Source organism: Rhinolophus ferrumequinum, chromosome 23 (genome assembly GCF_004115265.2).
Source record: "Rhinolophus ferrumequinum isolate MPI-CBG mRhiFer1 chromosome 23, mRhiFer1_v1.p, whole genome shotgun sequence".
Lineage (NCBI taxonomy): Eukaryota > Metazoa > Chordata > Mammalia > Chiroptera > Rhinolophidae > Rhinolophus > Rhinolophus ferrumequinum.
This window is the reverse complement of record NC_046306.1, coordinates 12,306,495-12,319,847: the sequence shown is the minus strand read 5'-3', so window position 1 is coordinate 12,319,847 and position 13,353 is coordinate 12,306,495. Positions and strand designations below refer to the sequence as shown.

At 53.1% G+C, this 13,353-nt stretch overlaps 2 protein-coding genes and 1 non-coding gene across 3 annotated transcripts; 1 reads left to right on the top strand and 2 right to left on the bottom strand.

Moving 5' to 3' along the window:
* The first annotated feature begins 179 nt into the window (after positions 1–179).
* On the top strand, positions 180–3,659 carry UBE2C (ubiquitin conjugating enzyme E2 C). The gene is made up of 6 exons (XM_033094387.1): positions 180–382; positions 905–932; positions 1,894–1,980; positions 2,590–2,794; positions 2,899–2,958; positions 3,418–3,659. The coding sequence occupies exons 1-6, from the start codon at positions 282–284 to the stop codon at positions 3,474–3,476; spliced, it is 540 nt and encodes a 179-aa protein (XP_032950278.1). The 5' UTR covers positions 180–281; the 3' UTR covers positions 3,477–3,659.
* TRNAT-UGU (transfer RNA threonine (anticodon UGU)) lies at positions 1,369–1,442 on the bottom strand. Its single transcript has one exon. It is a non-coding gene; the product is annotated as a tRNA-Thr (tRNA).
* Positions 3,660–8,240: 4,581 nt separating the features above from the next.
* On the bottom strand, positions 8,241–11,117 carry TNNC2 (troponin C2, fast skeletal type). Its single transcript, XM_033094963.1, has 6 exons — positions 10,982–11,117; positions 9,478–9,529; positions 9,195–9,338; positions 8,979–9,093; positions 8,677–8,813; positions 8,241–8,413 (listed from the first exon to the last, which is right to left on the bottom strand). Exons 1-6 carry the CDS (start codon positions 10,982–10,984, stop codon positions 8,382–8,384), a joined length of 483 nt encoding a protein of 160 aa, XP_032950854.1. The 5' UTR covers positions 10,985–11,117; the 3' UTR covers positions 8,241–8,381.
* Positions 11,118–13,353: the final 2,236 nt, after the last annotated feature.

The window sequence follows — 13,353 nt, the reverse complement described above, 5'->3', positions numbered from 1 at the left end:
TCGCCAATCCGCTGCAGATTGGTTTTAATGGCAGCCTCTCCCGCCAATCGCTCTTCAGAAGCGGGATTCCCGCCGCCGGTAGTGGTGCGCTGGTAGGTGTGTCTAGCAGTTGCACTGTGACAACGCTCCGGCGTGCCCCATTGGCCGGATCAAACCTAAGCGAGACGCTGATTGGTCAGAGCTGCCAGAGGGTTACAATTCAAACGCGGGCCGACCGGCCGCAGCGCTGCAGTTATAGTCGTGTTCTCCCGAGTTACTGTGTCCCTCCCAGTGCTGCCCGGATGGCCTCACAGAACCGCGACCCAGCCGCCGCCAGTGTCGCCGCCGCCCGTAAAGGAGCCGAGCCCAGCGGGGGCGCCGCTCGAGGCTCCGTGGGCAAGAGGTGAGTGGTGCGGAGCTAATTCCTTGGGCAGTGGGGCCTAAAGCCAAGACTTCCGGGACCCCCCTCCTCCTGGAGAGGCTGAAATATGGGAGCTGGAGGGACACTAGGAGCTCGGGCTGCTCTTACAGACCCTCCCGAAGGAGGACGGTAGGTGGAGGTACGCTGCCAGGATCCTCCACCGGGTGAGCCAAAATGAAGATACGCTGGGGATTCCTACATCAGGTGGCTTTGTGGGGGCGGCGAAGGGGAGAGATCCGGCACAGGGAGAGACGCCAGAGGAGCAGTGGGGGATAAGAACACTCTAGAACCGTCCTGTTAGAGCCTGGACGCAGGGAGGGTGAGCACTCACTAGGACTCTCCTGTGGAAATGGGAGTGAGTGTGCCCCAAGCTGAGTCTGACCTCAGGGTAGGGGGAAGCCTCCATGACAGCTCCTCCAGAGAGACTGGGGTGGGAGGAGATGGGACCACTTGGAGCCCTGGCCCATCCAGATTCCCAGGTGACTCCAAATGCCCTTTTTGCAGGTTACAGCAGGAGCTGATGACCCTCATGGTGAGTGACTACCTGCCCAGATCTTCAGCCAGTTGGTCCCCACTCCCACTTTGCATTCACTTATCAGTAGCCTCCTTTCCTACATCAGGCTCTTTGCTAGACACAGGAGTAAAAAGAGGAGTCCAGTTTGCTTTCTTCTGGGAGTAAGTTCATAGACTCCACCTACACCTTTTCTTCCAGCAGTCTCTACTCCTAATTCCATCTCCCCACAATGAAATTATCTCTAAAATACAGTTCCCAGAAGCCATACAAGGCCTTCTCCTGTCCTGCCTTGCCATACTTCCCTACCCTAAGCTCTACCCACCTCTAATTCTCCACCTCCTTTTATTTATTTATTTTATTTTATTTTATTTTTATTTTAAGTGTGTTTTTCCAGGACCCATAGCTCCAAGTCAAGTAGTTGTTTCAATCTAGTTGTGGAGGGCGCAGCTCACAGTGGCCCATGCGGGGATCGAACCAGCAACCCTGGTGTTACAGGCATCACACTCTAACCAACTGAGCTAACTGGCCGCCCCTCTCCACCCCGCTTAGTATTTCTTGTCTTGTCATTCCTTGGAACATTTCCTTCCTCGATAACCTTTTCTACATTAACCCTGAATCCTTCAGTGCCCAGATCATATATTTCCCTAGTCTGTAAATAGTCTGGACTTTGTTTAGAACCGGCACTCAACAGCGTGTTGAATTCCCAGCAACCAACAAGATTGTGGGTACAGAGCTGCCTTCTGCTTCCCTGCATGACATATGACCCCTCCCTCCTTAGCCTGGCCTTGAACCTTTATTATTCTGATACTCCTCAGAGGGGCATGGTCAGCACCAAGAGTCTAACCACTTCCTCAGAAAAACCTGTTAATTTGGTCTGATTGCTTTATTTTGGATAAAATGTGACGGGATTAAGGAGTAGGGTTCACTGCTGGTCCTAGACGTGTACTCTGCAGCCCAGCAAGTGTTGTGTTTCCTCCAGATGTCTGGCGACAAAGGAATTTCTGCCTTCCCTGAATCAGACAACCTTTTCAAGTGGGTGGGGACCATCCATGGAGCAGCTGGCACAGTAAGTGTAGGGTTGGAGTCGGTGACTGTGTCTGTGTGGAGACTGGGTCTGCGGAGAGGTGGGAGGTGAAATCCAGGCGCCAGATATGCTTCAAGCATTTAGCCAGGCAGGACACCCCCGTGTGTCTGTCCTCGTGCTCTGAGCCTGCGGCCCTGGTCTCAACTTCTGTACAGTAAAAAGGTGGGTTTAAAGAAGCCTCCGTTAGATTCCTAAGGGGGCCAGACAGCAAGGAAAAGAATGGAGGACAAGTGAGGACGTTGGCCAAGGAGAAGGGCACAAGCAAGTTTCAAGACAGCAGCTTCCCAAAGCTGCACATCTGGTTTGAGATGAGTCAGAATTCCAGATCTGCGCCCAAACTCTCCTAATTTTTACATGTTAGCAGCTAATGTTCTAATGACTAGAAAGCACAGCTGTGCTAACCTGCAGAATGCCAGGTTGGACCTGTAGTCCAAAGGGTCGCTGATATCCCCACCAAACAGGAGAGAGCACCAGAACCAGTGTAAGATTTTGTCTTCTGTCAAGTCCCAGAAAAACTCAAAGGTCCTAGCAAGCCCCTTATGTGGGGCTGGGGCCGAAGCTTACTCCCCACTTCTATTTTTCCAATGCCAGGTGTATGAAGACCTGAGGTATAAGCTCTCCCTGGAGTTCCCCAGTGGCTACCCTTACAACGCGCCCACAGTGAAGTTCCTCACGCCCTGCTACCACCCCAATGTGGACACGCAGGGTAACATCTGCCTGGACATCCTGAAGGACAAGTGGTCTGCTCTGTATGACGTCAGGACCATCCTGCTTTCCATCCAGAGCCTGCTAGGAGGTGACTTCTGAGCTTAGCCCTTCCATTGCAACCTGGGAACCTGCAGGACTCCCCCAGCCAGCCTCTTCTCCCACCTTGACCATTCTTTTTCTCTTCACCCACAGAACCCAACATCGATAGCCCTTTGAACACACATGCTGCCGAGCTCTGGAAAAACCCCACAGGTAGGTCCTTCGTCGTCCTTTGGCACCGGGTGATCCCTCTCCAACCTTTAAAGGCTACCTCAAACAAAAGGATCTCAGTGACTTGGGGGTGGGAAGGGCGGGGGCAGGTATCAACCCAGGTAACCCAGTCCTACCTCTGCCTTGGTGTTTCTGGTTTGCTTGTTTGACATAAAATCAATTAACCCTTTCCACAGGAAGGTAGCTTGAGGGGCTTTTTAAGTAGAAGTCAAAGCTTTGTGCAAATGGCCTGCTCATGAAGGCCACCTAGTCCCCTCCCCAGTCTCACTGGAAGCAGAGCCCATCCAGGAGACCTGACTGGGTGGGCAGCAGAGGGAGAATCTGCTGTGCTGGGAACCCACCCCCCAAAAAGACTCTTCCCACCTCTGCATCCCTGCTGCCCTCGTGCCCACCTTAACTCCTGTCCCCATTGCTCACCAAGACCTGCCTGTTCTCTTCTAGCCTTTAAGAAGTACCTGCAAGAAACCTACGCAAAGCAGGTCTCCAGCCAAGAGCCCTGACCCGGGCTGTCCAGCATCTCTCTCATTGTGCTGTCTTTCATTTTTTTCCTGAGATGGTCTGTCCTTTCCTTAATTTCTGTATAGGACTCTGTATCTTCAGCTGTGGTGTCATATTTGTTTTGTTTGTGTTTTTAAATTAAGTCTCTGGTTGAACCCCTGTGGTGAATATATTAAATAAATACATTTGGGTTTTTTCGTTTTGTTCTGTTTCTTTACAAGTTGCTGCCTTGCAGTCACCCTAAGGTTGGAAATGCTCAGGGTCAGTGGGGTCAGTCTCCTAGAATCAGGGCTCACGCCTGAAATCCTCGCTTCAGGGAGACATACTTGTCTTTTAGGACGTCCCTGCTGTAGGGCTGAGCAGTGTGGTAACTAGGATTTCTTCCCTTGTGACCTTAGTTATTTTATACTGCATCTGTTTCCTCATCTATAAATGGGGTGTCACAGAATGCCTACTTCTTTGGAGTTGTGACATGCACCAGGAATGTTAATGACTATTGGAGCCGCCCCAGCTGTGTTAGAGATGAAGCTGAACCAGACCACAGGTCAGGGTGGGGAGGAGGGGAACCAGCCATGTACCTTCTGATAGTAGATGCTCTGGCCTTGAAAAAGGAGAAAGGTTCAGGACACCACACAGCAAGCCCAGGATCTGGAGAGACAGCCTGGAAAATCCTTTCCGGTTGGAGTCCTCAGGACAGCTCTCTACTGACCCCTTGCCCCAGGTTCCCCATAGATGGCTCCAGCTCCAAGGGGCACATTGACCTGCTCCATCACCAGCAGATCCTCCAGCCTCTGCACCCACTGGTCTAGGCCCCCAGCCCCTCAGGCCATCTTTCTGCTGCCCGGCCTTTGGGTCCCTGGGAAGAAAGCCCTGACCATCTGGGTTCCTACAGAGGGAAGAGCAGGCTAAGGTGATGGGTCTGGCCCAGGTCCTATAGGAAGATCTCTAAGGTGGACAAACAGTATCCAGGTGTGCTTGGTCTCAGCCTCGCCACAACCTGGGGTCAGCTCTGCCTGCAGCTGGTGGTGCAGGCCTGGGGGGAAGGGGAAATGATAGAGCCCATCAAGAAGGTTCTCACCCATCCCCTTTCTTTCTCTCACTATCCCGGCCCCCTTTTCCTGCCCTCCACCTCCACCAAGCAGCCACATGCAAAAATTGGAGTTGTCAGAGCTAGTATTAGAACTTGGGTGTCCTCTGCTCAGTTTCCTCATCTCAAAAAGTGTGCTCTTAGCTCTCTCCTTGGAGCTTGGAACTGTGCTTCTGAATCTCAAGTGCATATAAATCCACCTGGGATCTTGTTCAAAGGCAAGTTTTGATTTATCCTGTTTCCCTGAAAAGACCTCGCCGGACAATCTAATGCGTCTTTTGGAGCAAAAATTAATATAAGGTCTTATTTTCGGGGAAACACGGTAGTTGGTCAGGTAGGGCCTGAGGTTCTGCATTTCTAATCCGTTCCCAGGTGTTGTCATTGCTGTGGTCTAGTTAAAGGTATAGAGCAGTGTTCAGGGTTCTCCTTCCAGCAGCACAGGTATCACCTGGAATTTGTTAGAAATGCAAATTTTTGGCCCCAACCATCTCTAGATGATTTTAATGCACTGGAACTTAAAAACCACCGGGTTAGCGGATGTCTGAGAAGAGCAGAACTCAGAGCCTGGCACTAAATTGGCCCTTAATAAATCCTCACCAAGGTGGACATATTTTTGCCTGCCTGCCTGCCCCCGCCATGTGGTCCTTGATCATGGTGTGTTGGTCCCCAAGATGGTCACATGGTCTACCTTGTGTCTGTCACAGGGACCCCAATCTCTACATTGTGTAGTTCAGAATCGATCAGTGTTCCCTGGAATTAATCACCAGGAAAAAGTAAAATTATTGTACTAATAGGGTTGCTAAAAGAAGAGGGAGTCAGCTGCCAGAGACAGCTACAGATAGAAGAAAACCAAGCAGAGACAAACAGCTGAAAGATGGAGAGAGGTGACATTGTTTGAGACTCCAGCCTCCAGTTCATGCCTTGGATCCCAGTTTCAGGGTCCAACAAATCCCTTTTTGGTGTAAGTCAGTTTGACTTAGGTTTCTGACACTCGCAACAAAAGAAGCTTAGTACAGTAAGTATTAGAAGGTGTAATTATTATTCTTATTCACTTGATACTGTTGTTGAATGCCTTCAAGGGAAAAGCCCTTTGCTGGGGGCTGGGGATAAAGCAGGGAAAAGGACACAGTCCCGTGCTCAGAGTTTGAAGTTCCAGGGGGAGACAGGCATATCAACAGGGTAGATGGAGTAAGTGCCAATCAGAGAGGTGGTTAAGCACTCAGACCAGGTAGGCAGGCGGACGAACTCTTAGAATCCCACTCCACCCCCATGTTACTTGTGCCCACCTGGCCGTATTGACTGAACCTCTGTCAGATGGGAATATGAGTAGTTACCTCAGAGGATCAATGAAGGATCTTGCAACAGTGCCTGGCACCTAGTAAGCACTTGATAAATGTGGGGTGCTAGGCTCACACAGGTGGGGCACCTCATGAAGGCTGTCTGGAAAAGGATTGGCCCAGGAGGCTGGAATAAGAAAGCATACTCCTTGGAAAGCAGGAAGTTCAGGGGGATGGGCAGAGGGGAGGAATAAAGACTGGGGAAGTAGCATAATAACAGGTCACCAAGGTCTTGAGAGGCCCCGTTAAAATGCTTGGGCATTATCTGGAGGGCATCTGGCAGCTAATGAAGACTTGAGCAGGGCGGTGACATGATCAGATTTGGTTTTAGAAAGATTACTCTGGCTGCCGTCTGTCTGAGGAGTGAAGGGCGGGGAGGAGGTTAACTACTATTATCAACAGCCTGGTAAGCACTGGCGGTGGCCTGACTTATGTCACCGAGTGGGCACGGAGACGAGGGAGGAAATGGGGAAAAGAATAGAAAGTAGCAGGGCAAATTAAGTAACTGAGAGGCGGGCAATGAATTCCTGACTTGGGCCCCATCCCTGAGACAGCGAACGCAGGAGAACAAGATGGATGAGTAGGGGACCTTCTCAATTTAGGGCAGGGCCAGTCTGAAGTACTCAGGACGTCCAGGAAGAACTGTCAACAGGTAGATAGTATCAGACTTAAGAGCCTTGCTTCTGTTTCCACCACAGGGAGCTATATCTAGGCTCTGAGCTGTGTGCTTGTATACTTCACCTCAAAGGCCTTAGTTTCCTCACCTGTCAAATGGAGCTCGTTAGATCATGCGCCTCTGGGGCTGTGTGGAGGAATGAGACAAATGCCTGCAAGGCACAGGGCACAGCACACAGTAGGTACTCAGTCGTGATGATTACTAAACCTCAGAACTGATCGCAGCTGGAAATACAAACTGGGAAACATGAATGGGAGGTGAGAACATGGAGTTGGACAGGGAAGGAGGGCGGTAGCAACGAATAACAGTGGAGTTCAATGTTTCAGGAATGATGGTGATAATGATATTAACAGCATTTGTTAAATGCTGAAACTATGTGCCAGCCTCTGTCCTAAGCTCTTTGCACACATGAACTCGTTCTCACAACCCCGTGAGATAAGGACCACCACTATCCCCATTTTACAGATTAGGAAACTGAAGCACAGAGTGGTTTAATTTGTCACCAGCAGTGAGGATTCAAACTCAGGTAGCCTGACTAAAGCTAAAATGAACTACCCCTGCACTCAGGTTAGACCTGGCGCCTGTTATAACTGGGTTGTACACAAAGGATTGTGGAAGCCAGGCTACAGCCAGTGAGGGCAGGGATCAAGGGAGGAGAAGATGGTATCTGAGCTGGGTTGAAGAATTTGCCAGGCTCATTAGAGAAAGAAGGGCATTCCTACCAGGGAGAACCGTGTGTGCAAAGACCCAAAGGCTTAAATGTGCACCGTCCAGGGTAGGAATAATAAATTGCCCAGTGTGGCTGGAACCAGAGAGGGGAGGGGTGATTGTTGGAAGAGAGGCAGGGAGGGAGGAGAAGAAACTTGGATTTGATTCTAGAAGCAGTGGGGAGCCTTGAAGGACTTGCAACGGGAGTGGCCAGGTCAGATTTCACTTTAGCTAGATCACGCTGATGGCCCTCTGTTGAACCCACTGTAGGGAGAGCTAAAGGCAGAGAGACCAGGCAGAGGCAAAAATCCAGGGTGGAGGTGATGTCAGAACCTCCTTCCTTCCTGGGTGTCCCCACCCTCCCTTACCATCACCAGTACGAAGTACCTATAAGCGCTCAGAAAAACAGACGAAGTGGAAAGGGTCGAGCGGGAATAATACTACCTGGGATGTAGTGTGGACACCCACTCCCCCATGCCCAGCCCGGTAGCATGCGCCCAAGACCCAAAGGCTCCATAAAGGAGGGACAGTGGGGAAAGAAAGCAGCTTCACCCCAGCATCCCCCTGGGTCCAGCGTCCTGCTGCGACCTACCCCGACCCCAGTCCCGGGCATCCTCCAAGGGCCGCCGGCTCGCCCTTACTCAGATCGAAACCCCTGTGGCCTCCCTCCTTCCTGCAGGGCGAGGCGCCACCGCAGCGGGTCCGCGAAGCTGCCCACGCCCAGCGCCAGCTGCTGGTAGCCCGCCGCGAGCCTGCCGAGCTCGTCGAGCGCCGCCCTGCACTCGACCGCCACCGCCTCGGGCTCCTGCGACCCGGTGCCTTTCCACATCCCGCTGCTGGACTCGCCTCTTCTAGGAGCCGGAAGGCGCTCGGGTGGCGCCAGCCGGGGTGGCGCCCTGCCCAGCCAAGCTGCCCCTGACACCCGCTCTTCGATCCTTCCCTCACTCAGACCAAGCGCTTTGCAACGATTGCTTTTATTCCTTCTAGAAAAGGATCCCGAAAGGGACCGCGCCTCCCTCCCGGGCGGGGAATGGCACGGAGCGGGGAGAAGCCCCGTCACCCGAGGGTGGCGCGGTTTCGGTGGGCGAGGGCCGACTTCTTACTGCACGCCCTCCATCATCTTCAGGAACTCTGCGGGAAGGAGAGAGAGGGACAGGCGGTCAGGGGTCCCCTCGGGACGCAGAACCCTGCGCCGGGGGCGCAGTGTCAGGGGGCGGCGAGTGAGGCCGGGCCAGGGCGCCCGCCGACACCGGGCGCGCGGGAGGAACCCGGTCAGGCCAGCCCCGCCCCGCCCCTGAGGCTAGCCGCCCGCGTGGGTGCCGGCGGCACGGGTGCCCCGCCCTGGATGCGCTCCACGCGGCTCTGTCCCGGCTCCCCAGGCCTGTGGCCCTCACCGTCGAAGTCAATGCGGCCATCGTTGTTCTTATCCCCGTCTTTCATCAGGGATTCGATCTCCTCATCTGTCACGTGCTCCCCAGAGGACCTGAAGATCTCAGCCAGCTCCTCCGCATCGATGTAGCCGTCTGCGTTCCTTCGGGCCGAGGGACAGGGCGGGACTCAGGGCAGGCAGGGGCTCGCCGCCCCCGCCACACTCCACACCCCACTCCCAGCACCCCCACCCCGAGAACCCTTCGCGCCCTGCGGACCGGTCTCCGGCTGCTCAGCGCCTGCCTCGGCTCCCAGGCCCCCAATGCACCTGTCGAAGACGCGGAAACACTCGGCCAGCTCCTCCTCGCTCTTCCCTTTCGCGTCCTCTTTCATCTGGCGCACCATCATGACCAAGAACTCCTCGAAGTCGATGGTGCCGCTGCCTGAAGGGAGCAGGTGGTGAGTGACCCTGAGTCCCGGACACCTGGCTGCCCGCCTCTCCCGATTCCCCCTCGCACCCTGCCTGGGGAGGCCACCCGCTCACCGTCCTCATCCACCTCCTCAATGATGGCGTCCAGCTCCTCTTTGGTGGGTGTCTGGCCCAGCATTCTCATCACCGTGCCCAACTCCTTGACGCTGATGTCCCCGCCACCATCAGCGTCAAACATGTCAAAGGCGGCCTTGAACTCTGCGAAGTGAAGGAAGGCAGAGGGCTGAGGTAAGCCTGGCTGGACTGTCAGCCTCACATCTACCTTCCCACCCTGCCCAGATACCAAACATCCCCCCAGCAGACATCAACCCTACAGTTAGCCTGCCACTCCACTCACCAGCGATCATCTCCTCGCTGAGGTAGGACCGGGCCTCGGCCTGCTGGTCTGTCTGCAGAAGACACAGAGTCAGATGACAGAAGGGGCAGCCCTGGGGCAAATTCTTGCCTTAACCCCTGTGTCCTCAAGCGCCAGCTCTGTAAGTGCCCCTTGGTCATCAGGAAGAACAACTCCAAACTAGCCATCCCTTCTGCCTGCCCCCACAGCCCCGGACCCCAGTTTTGGATAACTAGAGAGGAAACATTATGCCCAAGGCCTTCTCGCTTGTCAATCAGAAGTCAAGTCAGGAACCCCCCCAGTAACCTTGGGGGGGGTCACTTGATGTCCCCTCATATCCTCACCTCTTCTGAGCAGCTTTTCAGGGATGAAATGAAATTAGGGCTGTGAAAGGACTTTGTAAAGCGCCAGCACCAGTCCAGCGTGATTTCCCCATTTTCCCTAGCTCCTAACTGTATCTCGTACTTTAATAGGTGCTCAATAAATGTTTGTTCTCAAATAAATCACACAACACCACGTTCCTGAGCACCCACTAAGTGTCAGAACATAACCCAAGCACTAGGACCACCAAGCAGACACCTCATCCTTCCCCTCTGGGAACTTGCAGAAGTGGAGATGTTTAAGCTTCCTTCTTATGATTCAGTCATTAGAGTAAAGGCCACTCATGCCAGGCAGAACATGATGGGGGCCTTGCAGGGGTGAAAATAAGATTCCCGTGGGGTTTCCAGTCACATCTAAGCCAAGCCATCTGGATAGGGGGCTTTGGACTGTGGCTGGTGGTGAGGAAGGGCTGAGGCACCCAAGAAGTTCCTCTGGCTGGTGGCTGGCCCTCCTCCTTGCCCCCCTCCTCCTTGCCTGTGCCAGGAGGACAAGCTAATTTTAGGCTGGTGAGGGCAACAGCAGCTGGCCTCCAGGGTCTAGTTACTCCTTGAAGTGCAGTGGAGAGGGGGATCTCAGAGAAAGATGATAGCTCCAAAGCAGACCCCCTCTGTGGGAGGCTGGGGTCTCTCTAACTCTGGCCTGTCATCTTCTGCCCCTTCTCATAACCCTTGGAGCTTGAGGCCCTGGAGGCCTCCCACCTTCCAAAGGAGACTTTCTTCTCCCACTGGCAGGAGGGTTTGGCCAGGCTTCTCCAGCCTATCCCTGCCACCGGTTCGCTGGTGTGACTCACTCTGGCCCTCAGGGTCCCCATCTCTACCAAGCTAAGGTAGACACAAGCTAAGACACCCCCCTCACAGGTCAAAGACCAACATTGCTGGAAGTCCTAGAAGGTCTGCAGGAAATCTGCACACCTTGAGGGCCAATGCCGGGGACATCCCCGCCCTGCCTTCCAAGAGAAGTCCAAGGCTTTCCTCCCAGGCTTCCTCCTAGACACCTGGGTTGCAGGAACCTTCACATTCCATCTTCAAACATCCAAGTTACTGTTCCACAGAGCACTCGGATTTGGCTTTAAAGAGCCCAGGCGTCCTCCAGCAAGCAAAGGGATGAAGTCCCTTCTTGTCCTTACCATGGTTCCTAGTCACAGGGACTCCTCTGCTGCTGGTCACCTCCTCTGCACTCCACCACCCAAAGATGCCCTGGCCCGCTCCAGGCCCTGGGATTTGTAGGGGCACCTTATCCTCCCACCTCCCTGCTCCCCAGGACTGGATGCCCTGGCCAATCAGATCCTGGGGTCAGTGAGTCCCCCCTCCTCCCGGAGTCCTAGCCCATTGCCTAATTTAGCCAAGGGCCCTTGCAGAGAAATTGAAGCCTCAGAGCAGGTGGCAGGCCTTGACGTCCTAGATTCTTAGAGGAGAACCCGCCCTGCTCCACTACCTTCGCGAGCCCCCTCCAAGAAGCACACTTGCTCCAAGATGGGTGAGGACAATCAGAATAGAGAAAAGTGAGGCTACGCGGTGGAATGGGGAAGCACAAACCTTGAAGTCCAAAACCCAAAATCTAAGTCCTGCCTCGGCAGGCTGTGTAACCTTGGACAGGTGGCAATGCTGCTCTGAGCTCCTGTTTCCTTGTCTGTGAGAAGGGCACAGTCATAACCTCCCTCACAGAGAGACTGTGGTACACAGGAGCCCAAGTATAAGTCACCTAGCTTGTGCCAGCTACATACTGTTGATGCTTGGCAAATGGAATGTCCTGTCTTTGAACAGGACCCGAGGAAGGGAAAGTGACAGCCACAGTTATTGAACCTCTACAACATGCACACACTGTACTAAGCATTTTAACCACATTATCTCAGAGCTCATCTAGTACTCATCCTGTGGGGTGCCAACTATTGTTATGCCCTTTTTATTGGGGAGCTTTGTAAATCATAAAGGTCTATAGTCAGATTGGTGATTCGTATTAATCTTGACTGAGGGGAACTTGGGACAGACACTTCTTGGGGGACCCATCCAGACGGAGAATTGTTCGGCCGGGTCCAGGAAACAGGATGTGCCCTTGGAGGAGAAATCAACATTGAAAGCAGATTCTTCTCTGAAGTTTACCTTCTCCAGGGAAAGGATTTGGAGATTTACTTTTTGGGGGAGGAAGAGGACCAGAGGAAGTTTGTCTAATTAGATAAAGGGGCAGCGGACCCCTTGTTGGAGCTTGGGGGTGAAGTCTGCAGGTGCTCAGCTGACCATCTGGAGAGTAAAAGGGTGAGCAGATCAAGTCACGTCTGAAGGGGTCCTAGCCTGAGAATCCACAGGGTCCAGCCTGGGCGTTGGGAAGTAGGCCACACTCATGACAATGGTTAAGGCAACAGAAAGAGCTCTGAGACAACTGAGCACAGAGTCTGGGGCCAGTGAAAGGGGGCTGGACACCAAGGTAGGCAGATGGACAGTGGCAACTGGGCTGCCCTCTTCCCCTATATATAGACATTCCCAAAGGAAAGCTCAGAGGAGCCAGGCCAGGCTAAATAAGGCCTCTCCAAGCCAGACAGAGGGCCAAGGGGCGATGACACTCAAGGGATTCCAATTTGGACACAAACGTTGGAACCACTTGATCCCTTTGGAACAGAGTGTGGAACTCTCAGCAATCATTTGTTCATTGATTTGTTATTTAATTTGTTCAGGGGCATAGATAACATCCACATTTAGTGTGGCCAAGCAAGGTCCCACTGACCACTCCCATCTCACTCCCCTTCCCTCCCCACCTTGCATGCTGCTTTGCTTTGGTCCAATGAAAATACAATTCAAAACACCACCCTTTATAGCCTCCAGGCCTTCGCACGTGCTGTTTTTTTCTGCCAGGATCTTCCCATCTTCCCGCTCTTCATCTGCTTACTTCTCTATCTTTCTCAGCTTTAGCATTACTTCATCCAGGATCCCTCTTCCTCTACACCCAGGCCAAGAGAGTCTAAGGTGGTCTCCAGTAGTTTCCTCAGTCATAACACTGCACGTGCCCCATGATCACAACCCGTTCTGAGTTCCACAGACAAGAGGCGGTGTCCTAGTCACCACTGCATTGCCCAGTACCCAGCACTTGGCACTTAGCAAGGGTTCAATAAAGATTGTGTGCTTTGTAAGAATAACTGAACTGAATGGCTACTGGTTCAATACAAGAAGGAAGTCACCGTTGAAGAACAACAGGAACAGGCAGCCTCAGGAGGTGAAAAGCTTCTTGTTACTGAATGCATGCAAGCAGGAATTTGATGACCATCTCTCCATACAGAGTCTAAGAGTAGTGCAATACAGGACATCAGGAGATCTCCTTGTTCTGGCCCTGTTTGTGTGTCCCAGGGTAAGCCCTTTCCCCTCCCTGAGCCTCAGACTACCCATCTGGAAAATGGAAGTGCTAGGCCAGATTTCTGAGAGACCCTCCTGCTCTGACAACCCATGGTTTTATGAATACCTGCTTTGTACCCAGATTGTGAGGCATATACCAAAGTACAACTTAATATTC